At 54.0% G+C, this 11,595-nt stretch overlaps 4 protein-coding genes across 4 annotated transcripts; 3 read left to right on the top strand and 1 right to left on the bottom strand.

Annotated features, from left to right (window-relative positions):
* The first annotated feature begins 1,527 nt into the window (after positions 1 to 1,527).
* SMAC4_04854 (uncharacterized protein) lies at positions 1,528 to 3,466 on the top strand. The gene is made up of 2 exons (XM_003347499.2): positions 1,528 to 2,578; positions 2,775 to 3,466. The coding sequence occupies exons 1-2, from the start codon at positions 2,387 to 2,389 to the stop codon at positions 3,177 to 3,179; spliced, it is 597 nt and encodes a 198-aa protein (XP_003347547.1). The 5' UTR covers positions 1,528 to 2,386; the 3' UTR covers positions 3,180 to 3,466.
* Positions 3,467 to 3,472: 6 nt separating this feature from the next.
* SMAC4_04853 (uncharacterized protein) lies at positions 3,473 to 4,603 on the bottom strand. The gene is made up of 2 exons (XM_003347498.2): positions 3,776 to 4,603; positions 3,473 to 3,666 (listed from the first exon to the last, which is right to left on the bottom strand). Exons 1-2 carry the CDS (start codon positions 4,501 to 4,503, stop codon positions 3,573 to 3,575), a joined length of 822 nt encoding a protein of 273 aa, XP_003347546.1. The 5' UTR covers positions 4,504 to 4,603; the 3' UTR covers positions 3,473 to 3,572.
* A 1,569-nt stretch (positions 4,604 to 6,172) lies between these two features.
* On the top strand, positions 6,173 to 8,884 carry SMAC4_04852 (uncharacterized protein). The gene is made up of 3 exons (XM_003347497.2): positions 6,173 to 6,501; positions 6,566 to 6,851; positions 6,909 to 8,884. Exons 1-3 carry the CDS (start codon positions 6,346 to 6,348, stop codon positions 8,195 to 8,197), a joined length of 1,731 nt encoding a protein of 576 aa, XP_003347545.1. The 5' UTR covers positions 6,173 to 6,345; the 3' UTR covers positions 8,198 to 8,884.
* Positions 8,885 to 9,236: 352 nt separating this feature from the next.
* On the top strand, positions 9,237 to 11,124 carry SMAC4_04851 (uncharacterized protein). The gene has a single exon (XM_003347496.2). The coding sequence runs from the start codon at positions 9,308 to 9,310 to the stop codon at positions 11,066 to 11,068; it is 1,761 nt and encodes a 586-aa protein (XP_003347544.1). The 5' UTR covers positions 9,237 to 9,307; the 3' UTR covers positions 11,069 to 11,124.
* The last annotated feature ends 471 nt before the right edge of the window (positions 11,125 to 11,595 follow it).

Raw genomic sequence — 11,595 nt, 5'->3', positions numbered from 1 at the left:
TGTCCCAGCATGAGAGCCAGTGGTCATCAGACGAACGGTTGTGCGTATCATTCGTTGGCTGGGAAGTCCCTCGTATAAGTCGGCTAGACGGCCTTATTTCCGGCACGGCACGGCACGGCAGTACAGACCCCAGAGCACAAGCAGACTCGGGCTCGGAGGACTCGTTTCGGTCGTTTCATGGCGATTTCTCTGAATTATGTACAAGCGTGGGACAAAGAATAAGCTTTGAACACCACCTCCATGATTTGCCTTGCGCAACCCAGCGCAGCGCAAATGTCACGGTCCTGAGCCAGTCAAGAAGCGCTCGCGATGTCTATGTAGGTGTTGCATAGCGAAGCGTGCCCGCGCTTTCGGGTCAACAAGAGTTCACGGACAGTATCTGTCTCATTTCCTTGCGAACGCTTGCCTTTGAGTTTCCCTCCCTCGACGAACGAATTGAAGCTTTCTTTGGTGTTGTTGGAGGCCGTTCGGTGTCAAGCTCCGGCCAAGCAAGCCAAGGCCGAGAATCACTTCAAAACGTCTGATGGCTGCGTTTGCTAGCTCCGCGCAAGTGCTGATCACCACCCAACCGCCCGTAATTAGGGCTAGGGAGGAGAAGAGGCTTTTTTTTGTCGCCAGCCAGTTCCCTTTTGTGTCACATTGATGGATTGCGCTTGGCAAGTTGTCGAAGCGGTTCGGTTCGGGTGGCTTGGACGGATTTGCAGGCGTGCAGGTCGTTGCGCGTCTGCAATTCTGCGTCGGTGCATCGTCCGTTTGGACATTCCCGGTCTGTCAAGTCTGCCTATGCTTTGCATCGTCAGTCTGTTTTCCAGATTGGATGAACTGAACCTCAGCAAAGGTCAACATCGTGAGCGTCTCAAATTCCAACCTGTTCTCTAAAAACAGCAATGGAAACGAGACGGAGCGAGCACCGAGCTGAGGGCGCCTGTGGCCCAGCGTCAAACACGAATTACACTAAAAATCCAAAACCCAATGCCGCCTCTGATTGGTCACTGCTTGAATGGGATACCGAATCGGGCAAAATAGCACCACACCCACTTTTTGTCCATCGTTTCCCTTCCCTTCTCCCTCTTCCTCGTCTCGGCGCTGGCGTCTGCGAGTCCGCCACGGGGAGGACACCACCCACCACTACCACACTGACACACCCGCAATCTGGTCAAAGGATAATGGTGGGTGGCAGCCAAGCAGTAATCTTAATTTCACAACACCTAAACATCACCAAGCCAGGGGAACCACGGGAAGTGAAGTGTGCATAAACTTTTGACCAAGATTCTATCCCTGTGTCCCGCGATAATGGGGATATGGTATAATGGCTCGGTAAACGTAAAGACATCTGTGCCCGTGACGAACAATAATGGGATCTTCATGGGAAGGGATAGATTTGACCCAGGCAGAAAACATCAGACAATCTCTCTGTCTGTCCCTTTCGCGGGGTCACACAACGCTTGACCGGGCTGGGCCTTTGAGAACTCGTCTCGCGAGTCGAATGCCGACACTTTCAGGTTGTCAGTCAACACATAACAACACAACACGACATTCCGTCCAGCGCAGCAGAGAGTGTCCAACAACGCAACACAGCAGGTCATATTTTACTCGATCAGAGGATAACTCAAGCAATAGTATTCCACGAGACACCTTCAACTCACCCACTTTTGAGGCGCATCGCTCTGCCTGCATCGTGGATCATTTTTCTGGTGGTGTCTGTCCATCTCCACCATTCAAGCCGCTCAGACCGGGTACCCCTGTCCCTGCCTTCGTGTCTGTGGATATTTGTGGGGGAGATACGCGATGTCCAAGACCAGTCCAAGACCCCGGCTCGGGTGTTTGGAGAAGTCAGTGGCACACAGGAGCCAAACACTTTGCAACGACAGGCAGTCAGGCATCGTGACCTGCTTTCCCCCATGTTCCATCCCTAGCACAGCTGCTGCCTTTGCTATGCAACGGAAGTCGACCGAATCGAGCTGCTTGAGGCGCAGGCAGGGATGTCTAGCTGTTTCTCTTGACGGTAGGTCACGGTAGGTTCTGGTTGCTACGGCGCGATGGAGAAGAGGGAGGAAAAGGTAACACTGGAGGATGGAGAAAGGAAAGTGGTGGCTTGCATGTGTCTGTCCGTCCATGTCGTATGAGCTTTTCCCTTCCAAGTGAAAGAGTATTTAACATAACACAACCTCTCCCTCTCCCCTCGTCTGCTTCCCTTTTCCTCTCTCTTCCTTTCTTCAGAACTTTTTACCTCGTCTCGTCCCAGATCATCATACCGACACTCGCTCTCACACTCGCTTGTTGAGATTACCGGTTACACACACACGACACGTTACGATATAGACATCGGAATACCTTCTCTTAATATCTAATACCAACCAACCGACAACAAACAAAAAAACCGAAAATGCGTTTCGCTCCTCTCATCCTCACCGGCCTCTTCGCCCTTACCGCGAACGCCCAGTCCACCACCTCTTCTGCTTCGGCTCCTCAGAACTCTGAACAGGCCGCCATCATCAAGTGCCTAGAGGCTTGCCAGGAGGGCGACGTTGCTTGCACGAGCAAGTGCATTGCTGTTCCTAATCCTTCCGAGGACGATGTACGTTAGCTAACCCCCCCTCTCTCACACTCAGCCTTCTTCACCATTCTCTATACACGCTCTCTACGTCCACCCCCGCTTATGTTCACCTATTTAACCTCCAATTTCACCAATCACTTCCCCACCAACTTCCTTTCCCACCTTCTCCCCCACCCACTACCAGAAAACACATAACTGACAAACGAACGAAAAAAAGGTCAATGAGACAAACGACTGCGTAGCAGACTGCCCTAAGGGTGACGGCACCGAATCCGGCAACGCCAACTACCAAAAGTGCCTGCAAGACTGCATCGACAAGCATTACTTCACTGCCACCACGGGTGGCGCGGCTGTTGCCAACCCTACCTCGCCCGCTATCACCACCACGAGCGTTACCAGGACTAATGTCGTTGTTGTGAGCACGGTCACCAGTGGCAGCTTTACTACGACCGTTACGAGCACTAGTACACCGTCTGCTGAGCCTAGCTCTGATGGTGATGATGATGATAGCAAGGGTACTAGTACGTCGACTGTTGAGAGCACGAGTAGTGTTGGTTCCGCGGGTAGGGTGGCTGTTGGGTCATTGGGAGGTTTCTTGTTGGGGTTGGCGGCGATGCTCTAGGGGGTTGAAGAGTTATGAAGAGTTGGGGTGGGTGGGATGATGCCTTTGGAGTTGGATGTATGATGTGATGGCTTGGATATGATGGGATGAGCGTATGGGTATTGTCATGGGTATGATTAATGGCTTGGATGGCTTGGATGACGGACTTAATGGTGTTTTGCGCTGCGGCGGTTGGGTCTGTGTCTGTGTTTGATACCTTTTGGAAACTGAAAAGTTGGAGAAAGTATAGTGACGAGCGATATGGTAGTAATGACCAGCGGGTTTGAATCACTTCGTGGACACACGTATGAACTGAACTGAACTGAACATGGATATGTATGGTTTTGATTGAGTGTTTTTGCTGATGTTTGGTATCTGGTATCACTATGTTGTCGTTGTTGTTATTGTTGTCGTTTACTTCCTGGTAGGAATGGTAGGCTCGATGTCGGTAATCCAGGGAAGACCGAGCTGCTTCATCTCGACGGCGAGTTGGAAGAGGTAATCCAAGCTGTACACAGGTAAATGTTAGCCCACGTTCAAGTTCAACAGCGCCACCACTGCCATCGATACGAACCACCACCACCACCACCACCAGAAAAAACACGAAACAAACATACCTCTCGCACATAGTCTTCGCCTTATGCACATTCTCCCCCCACACATAAACGCCATGTCTCCGCACCAGCACCGCATACGTATCCGGGTACTTATCCATCGCCTCCTCCAAAAACTCCGTCAAGTCCTCCTCATGCGCCGTATTCTCGATCACAGGAATCCTCAACGTATCATGATATCCCAAGTTCCCACTCTTCCCGAACCCGCGACCGAATCCCTTGATTTGCTCAATGTTGTTGATCTCAAACACTTTTCCCTTTTCTTCATCCCCTTCCTTACTGCTACGCTCGCGCTCGAGAAGGAGAGTGACGAGAACAGCCCAGTGCGAGTGCGTGTGGATGCAACAACCTGCGTTGCGTTTCGTGAAGGCGGCGAGGAAGAGGGGTGTGCATTGCGAGGGTTTGTAGTTCGCCGGAGACCTCAGGTACACGCGCTGTTTAGGGTTGGGAGAGGTGGCTTGGGCAGCGAGGGACAGGACGTAAATGTCTTCGGGTTTCATGAGTTCTTTTTGGACGCCGGACGGCGCAAGGTAGACGAGGTCATTGTCGCGGATCGAGGCGCCGCCGCCTGTGCCGGTTACCCAACCTAATGTCCAGAATTTGGCGCAGAGAGCGGGGATAAGGTTCGCGGGGTGGGAGGAGTCTGAGGAGAGGACTAGGTGGTCGTTGTTGTCCGTGTTGTTGTTTTCTGACGAGGCAGAGGCGGCGGAGGGGGGGCAGGTGGGACACATTTTGGCGATGGGTCGGGCTCCGGTGAAGGGGAGGTTTCGGGAGAGGTCGAGATTTACCGGACGGCGGACGGCGGAGGACGGAATCGCGGCGCGGGTTTCGGGCACGGCGCGGAGAGAGGAGGGGTCGATTTCGCGATTTCGATCGATAGCGGCGGCCCGTTGACGTGCGCGGCGCGGAGCGATTTTGAATGCCAAGAAAATAAAAAATGTGGTCCCGCTCCAGCCAGACTTGTCACTGACCGGGATCCGGGAAGAATGGCGCCATTTCGGAAGCTCCTGCCGTGCGGATCCTACACTACTTCTTCATATCATCGACACGCCCGCGTAAATCTTGAAGTTTCGATATTCAGGACTGGCGAGATGAGGCTAAATAGGATATGAAGAGGGAAAGAGCCACGTTGTTCAAAGTTTGGTTGAGCGACGAACTGGAAAAGCGGAAGGTGAAGAGCTAGTGTAATGGTTTGGGTGCTTCAGCCGGCTCTTTGGGGCACTTCAAGGCCCTACAGTACCCGCTGACTTACATCTGTGGATCTTGAAGAGAGTTCGCTTGCCCGATCCAGAGTCCATCAAGGTTCCAACTCCGGGTCAAGATAGCATCGTGTCAATGATCTTTGTACTTAAGACCTTGATATCCCAATGAGCTCGTCTTTCCATACTCGGAAGCTGCAAAGCTCCGTTGCCAGAATGGGGTATTTGGACCGGGTCCATCAGATGAAGATGGAGATCTCGGAACAATAACACTTGACCTTCTCCAAGACACGGTGGTGAACAAGCAACCAGGGCAGAAAAAAAGACGGAGCCAGTCTTTGATTGTATCTTTCACCGCACAAACACCCACATACCCACAGGAGACGAACTTGGTTGTCTTCTCATAGAGACAAACATTCCCTTCACTGGCGAGACAGGACCCTTGAAGTGTTCACCCTGCCGTGCATGGCCATGTTCGTGGTCGAAAGAGATGGCCCCACTTAATATACACGCGCTAGAACCACTGGCTCCAACGCAATTGACCAACAGGACGCTACGGGGAAAAGAGCCACTCAGCAATCAGTATGGAAGCCACGGTGAAGACATTCCGAAGATGGAGAGTCAGAAGAATGTATTCCCAAAGAATCTCAAGAAGTCAATGCCAACACCAACAACAACAGTCTCAAGGGAGCAGCTGAGATAAAAACCCACCGGTTGTTGTGCCACATGCACGTTGGCTCCTTTGTAGCGAAAAGGGATGACAATGGCCTCGAGTAACAAGCCCCCTTACAAGACGGGTAGAACAATTGTTAGTTCAATGCTGGCCAATCAATAGAGAGACCCCTTGTCTTCTGTCCAATCCCGTCCATGGAAGTTTCGAAGCATTTCCACAAGTCCCGGCCGACTGGACTCTGAGACGACGCTGAGAGGCCAGTTTGCCATAGCCTCCAGCCAGCCTATGCCCCAAACCTGAGGTGCCCCCGCAAATAATGCTGAGGTGGTCTCCGCAGGTCCCGCCCGCTACCTACCGCGCCAAAGCTCCCCAGCAGCTGCCATCTCACGTCTCAGGCGGGTTAAAGACACGTTGTCACTTGGAGGAAGGTTGAACCTGAACCCAAACTTTTAACTCACCACCAGCACCCATTCCCCCCATCACCGGCTGCTTTTTCTCCTCTTTTTTTTCTCTCCTTGTGCCGTGGGAGTGAATATCCATTGCCCAACAAGGTTCTTGTCTCTCTGTCTGTCTCGAACTCGAACTCGAACTCGAACTCGACTTCGACATTCTTTCTTTCAGCAACAACCAACCCCTCCATTCTACACACCACATACGCGATTGCGAATTCAGCTTGAGATATTAGCAACTTCGCCTTCATCATGAGGTTCAACGTAGCTGCCGCTGCCGCCAGCGCCGCCCTCCTCGCCGGAGGTGTCAGCGCCGACGATGCTCAGAAGGTGCTCAAGGACGAGAGCTCCAGCACCGTCGCCGAGGCCGCCACCTCGGTCTCCCCCGTCAAGCTCCCTACCTTCACTGTAAGTAGTCGTCGTCAATGCAGTCCATCGCCACAAACAGCATCTAATCAATGCATCCGAATAGCCTACCAAGCTCAAGGCTCCCTTCCTCGAGCAGTTTACCGACGACTGGGACTCGCGCTGGAAGCCTTCCCACGCCAAGAAGGAGACCGGCCCCGATACCGAGGAGGAGTGGGCTTACGTCGGCGAGTGGTCCGTCGAGGAGCCCGTCGTCTACAAGGGCATGGAGGGCGACAAGGGTCTCGTCGTCAAGAACGCGGCCGCCCACCACGCCATCTCGGCCAAGTTCCCCAAGAAGATCGACCCCAAGGGCAAGGATCTCGTTGTCCAGTATGAGGTCAAGCTTCAGAGTATGTCATTCCCACTACTCAGTCCTACTACAGCCAATTGCTAACAGACACCTCCAGATGGCCTCGAGTGCGGTGGTGCTTACCTGAAGCTCCTCCGTGAGAACAAGGCTCTCCACCAGGATGAGTTCTCCAACACCACCCCCTACGTCATCATGTTCGGTCCCGACAAGTGCGGCCACACCAACAAGGTGCACTTCATCTTCAACCACAAGAACCCCAAGACGGGCGAGTATGAGGAGAAGCACCTCAGCTCTCCTCCGGCGGCCAAGATCGTCAAGACCACCGAGCTCTACACGCTCATTGTCCACCCCAACAACACCTACCTCATCCAGCAGGATGGTGAGACCGTCAAGGAGGGCAGCCTCCTCGAGGACTTTGTCCCCTCGGTCAACCCCGAGGCCGAGATTGACGACCCCAACGACACCAAGCCCGAGGACTGGGTTGACCAGGACCGCATCCCCGACCCCGATGCCAAGAAGCCCGAGGACTGGGATGAGGATGCCCCGTACGAGATTGTCGATGAGGAGGCTACCATCCCCGAGGACTGGCTAGTCGATGAGCCCCAGACCATCCCCGACCCTGAGGCCCAGAAGCCCGAGGACTGGGATGACGAGGAGGATGGTGACTGGATCGCCCCTACCATTCCCAACCCCAAGTGCTTCGAGGTTTCTGGTTGCGGCCCCTGGACTAAGCCCATGAAGAAGAACCCCGAGTACAAGGGCATCTGGAGCGCTCCTCTCATTGAGAACCCCGCCTACAAGGGACCCTGGGCTCCTCGCAAGATCCCCAACCCCGACTACTTTGAGGACAAGACCCCCGCCAGCTTTGAGCCCATGGGTGCTATTGGCTTCGAGATCTGGACCATGCAGAACAACATTCTCTTCGACAACATCTACATTGGTCACTCCGTTGAGGACGCCAAGGCTCTTGCTGACGAGACCTTCTTCAAGAAGCACCCCGTCGAGGAGAAGCTCGAGGAGGCTGAGAAGCCCAAGGTTGAGGAGAACAAGCCCGCTTCCCCCAACGACCTCAAGTTCACCGAGGACCCTGTCACCTACATCAAGGAGAAGGTTGACCTCTTCATGACCATTGCCAAGACGGACCCCGTTGAGGCTATCAAGTTCGTTCCTGAGGTTGCCGGTGGCGCTGCCGCCCTCCTCGTTACCTTCATTGCCATTCTCGCTTCTCTCGTCTCTGGCGGCAGCGCTCCTGCTCCCGTTAAGAAGGTTGCTAAGGATGTCAAGGAGAAGGCCGAGGACGTCAAGGACAAGGCTGCCGAGGCTGTCGCCACTGGTGCCGAGAAGGCCAACCAGGCTACCAAGCGCAACACCCGCAGCCAGTCGTAAGATGACAGACTGGTGGAGTGAGGCAGTTGGAGAGAGAGGTGGGACTATCTATCTATTAACGGGTAATAAAAGGAGTTTGAGATAGTTGGAAGAGGAAGAGAAAGAGAAGAAACAAAGTACAGGATCACCTAAATCTAGTTGGGTGTTTTCGTTTTGACGTGACATGAAATTCATATTCTTTAAGCTCTGACGCGATACCGGGCCTGGGTATAGTTGGCCTTTCAAAAGGTTCTTTGTGGTTTGAGTTCATTACCAGTTTTTCGAAGTGCTCGATTCGATATTTTCGGAGTATCAAAGGGGGCGCGCACTGTCTGTATTCTATCTATCTAGGCTCTTATCACCATACTCTTTTCGCATTATCTGAAGCAGTTAAGAAGTGTGGAGTGTTGAAGGTGATGGCGTTATCTTGGCTGTTATTGACGACGGAGTCCCTTTGATAGCGTCCAGGTATGTAGCTCGGAGCTTTGATCTGGCAGCCGGGTGTGCATTTCCTTCAACAGGCTCAACTGGGCTGAAAAAGGCTGGGATGTGCCTGATGAGGGGGTCCGCTATGAAGACACAGTGGGGAAGACTGATCGCCGTTCGCCAGGACAGGCTCGACAGGGAGAGAGGCGGGGGAGGTCATTGGTTGGTCGGCAGGCGGCGGCTTATTCACTGCAAGAAAGAAGCATCTCCACCTCTCCGCACTCCCCCGCACGACGGCATGTTTGCGCTAGGACGACAGTGGCAGTTTGTATCATTGTCCCTGCCTTGTACGTAACAGAGCGACACCAATGGCCATGATAAACCGAGATTGATGGTCAAGTCAAGCCGGGAATGAAAGTTCGCCTCGGGCTAACGGTTGGTTTGGAAGAGGGAAAGCGGTATTGGTCTGTGTCTGATAAAAGGGACATGATGGCCACAGGCAGTCTCGGGGTTTCCTATCTCTTTGCTGTCCAGTCGTTAATTGATTCCAACCAGTCAGCAGACACCACGGGTAATAGGAATTAGGTCAAGGTAATACCTTCTTACTGACGGGTCTGAAAAGAGACCGCCGTCGTGCCGTGGTTGCATTTTCTTCTTTTCTTCCTCCCTTGACTTCTTCCTGTCCTCAAGGACACTCCTTCAACAATGCAGCGCCTCACTTCTCGAGGTCTTCTCTCAGCGTCTGCCTCTGCCGCTGGTCGTCGCCTCGCCTCCACCAGTTCACGCAGGGCAGTATCACCACTTCTGCTCTCCTCCAAGATGTCGTCCCCCGTCAAGATTGCTTCCGCCACCGCGGCCCGAAGGATACATGCCACCGCCAACCACCTCCGTCCCGCCGCTGCTGCTGCTGCTGCCCTAGAGACCACGGCGACCAGCTATCCTACCACCCACGACAAGATCGCCGACGTCAAGGACACTCCTTGGTTCATCAACAACCAGTTCGTCGCCTCCTCCGCCACCCAGTACATCGACCTCCACGATCCTGCCACCAACAACCTCGTCACCCGCGTGCCCCAGAACACCGATGAGGAGCTCAAGGCCGCCGTCGACTCGGCCCAGAAGGCTTTCGAGTCCTGGAAGAACACCACCGTCCTCCACCGCCAGGCCATCATGTTCAAGTTCGTCGCCCTCATCCGCGAGAACTGGGACCGTCTCGCGGCGAGCATCACCCTCGAGCAAGGCAAGACCTTTGCCGACGCCAAGGGCGATGTCCTCCGTGGTCTCCAGGTCGCCGAAGCCGCCTGCGGTGCTCCCGAGCTTCTCAAGGGCGAGGTCCTCGAAGTAGCCAAGGACATGGAAACCCGCACCTACCGGGAACCCCTGGGTGTCGTGGCCGCCATCTGCCCCTTCAACTTCCCCGCCATGATCCCGCTGTGGTGCATCCCCATCGCCACCGTCACCGGCAACACCCTGATCCTCAAGCCCTCCGAGCGCGACCCGGGCGCGGCCATGATCCTCGCCGAACTGGTCCAGAAGGCCGGTTTCCCCGAGGGCGTCGTCAACATCGTCCACGGCGCCCACCGCACCGTCAACTTCATCCTCGACGAGCCCGCCATCAAGGCCGTCTCCTTTGTGGGAGGCAACAAAGCAGGCGAGTACATCTTCTCGCGCGGCTCCGCCAACGGTAAGCGCGTGCAGGCCAACTTGGGAGCCAAGAACCACGCCGCCGTGCTCCCGGATTGCAACAAGAACCAGTTCCTCAACGCGGTAGTAGGCGCCGCCTTTGGCGCCGCCGGCCAGCGCTGCATGGCTTTGTCGACCCTCGTCATGGTGGGCGAAACCAAGGACTGGCTTCCTGAACTCGCCGAGCGCGCCAAGGCTCTCAACGTCAACGGCGGCTTCGAAGAAGGCGCCGACCTCGGTCCCGTCATCAGCCCGCAAAGTAAGGAGAGGATCGAGTCCCTCATCGCCTCCGCCGAGTCCGAAGGCGCTACCATTTTGTTGGATGGCAGGGGCTACAAGCCATCCAAGTACCCCAACGGCAACTGGATCGCACCAACTATAATCTCCAACGTCACCCCGAACATGAAGTGCTACACGGAAGAAATCTTCGGTCCCGTGCTGGTCTGCTTGAACGTGGAAACGCTAGACGACGCCATCGACCTGATCAACAGCAACGAGTATGGCAACGGCGTGGCGATCTTTACCCGCAGTGGTCCGACGGCCGAGACTTTCCGCAAGAGAATCGAGGCCGGTCAGGTCGGCATTAATGTGCCTATCCCTGTGCCTCTTCCCATGTTTAGCTTCACGGGCAATAAGAAGAGCATTGCGGGCGGAGGTGCGAGCACGTTTTATGGAAAGCCGGGAGTTAATTTTTATACGCAGCTCAAGACGGTTACGGCGCACTGGGCGGCTAATGATGCGATTGAGCGGAAGGCGGATGTTGCTATGCCTACCCATTCTTAGGTTTGCTGAGGCAATGGGGGAGGTGCAGGATGTGTTGTATATCTAGCTTATGGTTGATGAGATTAGTTGGTGAATAGCAAGCAAGCCGTTTTGGATTCGTACGTTTATGTCAAGTTATATGTTAGTGAAGTATAATTTGTATCTAGATCTGAGAATGCCACAACTAGGCGATTCATCAAGTCCCTCCAACGTAGACTGCCATGGATGACGAGCAAAATCACCCCGGCACTCCTCACTTCCACTTCCATGTCCATGCAGCAATGCTACCGATGGCCTACACCTTAACAAAAAAAGCATATGGAACGGGGTATGTGAGTACCTTGGCTACGCAACCAGGACCTCACAAATCCAGTCATCTGTCATCTTTCAAAATTTATGGTAGATTATCATAGTACTTAAGTAAATGCTTCGAAAATACAAGGTAGAGATTACCACCCTCCAGCCTGCACATGTCAACTAGTTATCTAGTTATACTTGTGTCATGATACCATTGTGCGGCGAAATCTGGGTAATCAGGAATAGATGAC

This window comes from Sordaria macrospora, chromosome 1 (assembly GCF_033870435.1).
Source record: "Sordaria macrospora chromosome 1, complete sequence".
Lineage (NCBI taxonomy): Eukaryota > Fungi > Ascomycota > Sordariomycetes > Sordariales > Sordariaceae > Sordaria > Sordaria macrospora.
This window is presented reverse-complemented; position numbering and strand designations above follow the sequence as displayed.

What these genes read in the sequence shown, in the direction of transcription:
- SMAC4_04854 (XM_003347499.2), top strand. Translation starts at nt 2,387, where the DNA reads ATGCGTTTCGCTCCTCTCATCCTCACCGGCCTCTTCGCCCTTACCGCG. An exon ending in CTAATCCTTCCGAGGACGAT is followed by an intron (nt 2,579 to 2,774) that starts GTACGTTAGCTA and finishes AACGAAAAAAAG; the next exon opens with GTCAATGAGACAAACGACTG.
- SMAC4_04853 (XM_003347498.2), bottom strand. Translation starts at nt 4,503, where the DNA reads ATGTGTCCCACCTGCCCCCCCTCCGCCGCCTCTGCCTCGTCAGAAAAC. An exon ending in GCGAAGACTATGTGCGAGAG is followed by an intron (nt 3,667 to 3,775) that starts GTATGTTTGTTT and finishes ACCTGTGTACAG; the next exon opens with CTTGGATTACCTCTTCCAAC.
- SMAC4_04851 (XM_003347496.2), top strand. Translation starts at nt 9,308, where the DNA reads ATGCAGCGCCTCACTTCTCGAGGTCTTCTCTCAGCGTCTGCCTCTGCC.
- SMAC4_04852 (XM_003347497.2), top strand. Translation starts at nt 6,346, where the DNA reads ATGAGGTTCAACGTAGCTGCCGCTGCCGCCAGCGCCGCCCTCCTCGCC. An exon ending in TCAAGCTCCCTACCTTCACT is followed by an intron (nt 6,502 to 6,565) that starts GTAAGTAGTCGT and finishes GCATCCGAATAG; the next exon opens with CCTACCAAGCTCAAGGCTCC. An exon ending in GTATGAGGTCAAGCTTCAGA is followed by an intron (nt 6,852 to 6,908) that starts GTATGTCATTCC and finishes AGACACCTCCAG; the next exon opens with ATGGCCTCGAGTGCGGTGGT.